At 38.0% G+C, this 3,961-nt stretch overlaps 1 protein-coding gene across 2 annotated transcripts; it reads left to right on the top strand.

Moving 5' to 3' along the window:
* The first annotated feature begins 608 nt into the window (after positions 1-608).
* Positions 609-3,016, top strand: LOC145047478 (phospho-2-dehydro-3-deoxyheptonate aldolase 2, chloroplastic-like). Of its 2 annotated transcripts, XM_078995750.1 has the most exons (5): positions 609-1,175; positions 1,252-1,806; positions 1,889-2,134; positions 2,275-2,571; positions 2,684-3,016. In XM_078995750.1, exons 1-4 carry the CDS (start codon positions 708-710, stop codon positions 2,548-2,550), a joined length of 1,545 nt encoding a protein of 514 aa, XP_078851876.1. In that variant the 5' UTR covers positions 609-707; the 3' UTR covers positions 2,551-2,571; positions 2,684-3,016. The 2 variants fall into 2 exon arrangements, with proteins under 2 accessions (XP_078851876.1, XP_078851875.1); XM_078995749.1 differs by lacking the exon at positions 2,684-3,016 and having other exon boundaries at positions 610-1,175; positions 2,275-2,667.
* Positions 3,017-3,961: the final 945 nt, after the last annotated feature.

The raw sequence follows: 3,961 nt of genomic DNA, 5'->3' as shown, positions 1-3,961 counted from the left end.
CCCAAACCTTCTTCAATGGACCGACAATTGATTTTGATCCAGTTGAAGAACGAATTACACTTCAGAACAATCTTAATTATACTTTATTTCCATATTAATTGTGAAGAAAGAGAAAGTTAGTGATCCATAGAAACAAAGACGAGAGAGAGAGAGAGAGAGAGAGAGAGAGAGAGAGAGAGAGAGAGAGAGAGAGAGAGAGAGAGAGAGAGAGAGAGAGAGAGAGAGAGAGAGAGAGAGAGAGAGAGAGAGAGAGAGAGAGAGAGAGAGAGAGAGAGATTCTTTTTCTTTTTTCTTTATTTTTTAATTAAAACAACATTAGAATACTTATAAAAAATACAAAAAAGAAAATAAAAGGGCATAATCGTCTTTTTAAGTTTTTTTTGGATAAAAAACCCAAAAAAACCTTGATTTTGAACCTTCCATGCAAATTAAAAACTTTTTAGACCCCATCAAAAAGTTTTTGAAAACGACAAGAACCAAATTTTTATCCTAATTTAATAAAAATTTATAAGTATCACCGTGTTATTAAAATAGTAAAATACAAAGTTTCCATACGTAGACAAAAATAATCGGTGGCTAGTCTTTTGATACGTGTCTAATTAGCAAATGCCATATAGGGCCCTGCAATTCGTCCGCAGCATGTAACCATCTGCCACCAGAACGAACGACCCTATCATATTCCGTTACTTCAGTTGACAATCGCCGTCATGACGACCATAGGTAACGCCGGAGCGGCCTCTTTCTCCTCCATCTCCCTCCTCAAACCACAACCCCACCACCACGACCGACTTCTCAAATCAGTCCCAATTTTTAAAACTCCCAAACAGAAACCAATCTCTGCCGTCCGTGCCACCGAAAAGCTCCCGGCGAGATGGAGTCCCGACAGCTGGAAATCAAAACCAGCCCTCCAAATCCCAGATTACCCCGACAAAGAACAACTGGAATCCGTTCTGAAAACGCTAGAATCTTACCCTCCAATTGTGTTCGCCGGCGAGGCTCGGAAACTGGAGGAGCGGTTAGGCGAAGCCGCTCGTGGCGATGCTTTCTTGCTTCAAGGCGGTGATTGCGCCGAGAGTTTCAAAGAATTCAAAACCGATAACATCAGAGATACTTTCCGACTACTCTTACAGATGGGTGTCGTCCTTATGTTCGGTGGTCAAATGCCCGTCATCAAGGTACAAAATCTCAAAATCGAAACTTCAATTACTCTTTAATTCGTTGCAATCTCTTAATTGTTGGTTTCATAATCAGGTCGGGAGAATGGCTGGCCAATTTGCGAAACCCCGATCAGATTCCTTCGAGGAGAAAGATGGAGTGAAGTTACCAAGTTACAGAGGTGACAACGTAAACGGCGATTCATTTGACGAAAAATCAAGAATCCCGGATCCCAACAGAATGATTCAGGCTTACACTCAATCGGTCTCGACGCTTAACATCTTAAGAGCTTTTGCCACCGGAGGTTATGCCGCTATGCAGAGAGTTAACCAATGGAATCTTGATTTCACAGTGCATAGTGAACAGGGAGATAGGTATCGGGAATTGGCTCACCGAGTTGATGAAGCGATGGGATTCATGGCTGCTGCTGGACTCACCATCGATCACCCAATCATGACCACGACACCGTTTTGGACCTCACATGAGTGTTTGCTTTTGCCATATGAACAAGCACTCACGAGGGAGGATTCTACATCGGGTCTTTATTATGATTGCTCGGCTCACATGGTTTGGGTAGGGGAACGCACTCGACAACTTGATGGTGCTCATGTTGAGTTTTTACGTGGTGTTGCCAACCCTCTTGGGATCAAGGTATATATAGACATATATATTTGGTCAAAATTTCATATCTTTTTCTTGTTGTTGTTGAAAAGATGATGTTTTTGTGATGCAGGTGAGTGATAAGATGGATCCTAGTGAACTGGTGAAGTTGATTGAGATCTTGAATCCTGATAACAAGGCTGGGAGGATTACGATTATTTCAAGAATGGGGGCTGATAACACGAGAGTGAAGCTTCCTCATCTAATCAGGGCAGTTCGTGGTGCGGGTCAAATCGTGACTTGGGTTAGTGACCCGATGCATGGTAACACCATTAAAGCTCCCGTGGGACTCAAGACTCGGTCTTTCGATGCAATCAGGGTATGTTTCTTCATTCTCATGTTTCCATTTTCCAATCTTCATTCCGTTTACTTCTCCAAATGGGTTTTAGAAAAGTGCTAAATACATGAATAACACTTTCTCGATTTAACGTTTTTTACACCTTGTGGGGTGTTTTGCAGGCGGAGGTGACAGCGTTCTTTGATGTGCATGAGCAAGAAGGAAGCTACCCGGGTGGTGTGCATCTAGAAATGACTGGGCAGAATGTGACTGAATGCGTTGGTGGTTCACGAACCATCACTTACAATGATCTGAGCTCACGTTACCACACCCACTGTGACCCACGCCTCAATGCGTCTCAGTCTCTTGAGCTTGCGTTCATCATTGCAGAACGCCTCCGGAAGGGACGCCTCAGACGTGGCATTACCAGTAGCAGTGGGGCCGGTTTTATTCTTTAGAAACTTTTTTCTAATAATGAGGTATATTATATTATATTATATATGTTAATGAGGAGATACAACAGTTATTGTCTTGGGTTTCGATAAATGTTACTAGCGTTGTACTTTTGTTTGTTACTTTTTTCTGTTATAGAAAATGACGTCAATGTCATATATCAACTCTAATTAAGGATCACCAAGACATCAACCTGGTTCAAAAGAAAAGAAAAACCATATTGACAGCTAGTTACTCAAACAGGGAAGTTGGGGATTATGTCTTCTTACATATGCAAATAGGAATAAAGATTTATAAACAATGGCGTGGAATGGAAGGAAGAGTAACATATATTGATAGTGTTTGTAATAGAGTTTAACTCTTCATTAAATCTATAATTGGTCATGTCCTCAACAATATTGATGTAAAGAAAAGATGATGTGTATTAGGGGTGTGACTTTCTTTGTTCTTGAAATATACCATTTTTTTTTATCTTCTTATTGCTTCTCCTTCCAAACAAGACAATCAAGTAATACACCTTTTACTTTATTGTTTCTTGAAGTTGACATTTAGCTTTTCTTATTTTACTTTCTAAAATTCTGACGTTAACTTGCCAAGTAACTTGGTGATTACAATAAAATATCAACAAATTTTGATTACTTTCAAATCTTATTTTACTTCTGTTACTGCATCCTTCTTTTGTTTCTTTTAAAGCATTCTTTAGTGCATCTTTTTCTCTACATCAAAGTTATTCCCCAATCAGTTACCAAGAATCAAGATATTCAACAATGTAGATTCAACAAGATCATCACAATTTGTAAGAATCAAAATACCAAATCATGATATTCAACAAAGTATTCATCAATAATCAACCAGTACTCATCAGAAATTCAAGAATCAGAATGGTTCAAGATTCATAGTTTCAAAGTATTAATCAGAAAATCAACAAAACAGATTTAAAGAAGTGGATTACAAATATTCTTCTTCCTTAAGTCTAGGTAAATATCTCTAATCCTACTCCTGTTAGCTTTACCCTTTTATGTAATTCAACTCAATTACTAAGTTAGAATAATAAACACATGATGTTATTAGTGAATTGTCAAATTCAGAAAAAAAAAAAAAACTTTGTTTTAAAGAAAGAAACACTACACAGATAAACAACCACTGTTTTATCCCATACATCAGATGAATATTTAGTCACAGGTTTTAGAATGTTTTGGGCTGGGGCACAAACTAAATAGTGGCTCATCAAAAAAGAAATTTAACTTGTGTTTAAAAATATATTATTTTTATTAATAAGTGTTAAATCTCATTTTTTTTTAAGTAGAATGATGTATTGTAACCTATCAACGGACTTGATCCCTGGTTCTTTGAATAAAATGGTCCAACCGAGCAATCTAACATGCACCATAAAATGTTTCTACTTATACTTGGAAA

The sequence above is a fragment of the Lactuca saligna genome, chromosome 5, assembly GCF_052625555.1.
Source record: "Lactuca saligna cultivar CGN05327 chromosome 5, ASM5262555v1, whole genome shotgun sequence".
Taxonomy (NCBI): Eukaryota; Viridiplantae; Streptophyta; class Magnoliopsida; order Asterales; family Asteraceae; genus Lactuca; species Lactuca saligna.
Note: the sequence above shows the minus strand (reverse complement) of the source record. Positions and strands in the feature narration are given on the sequence as shown.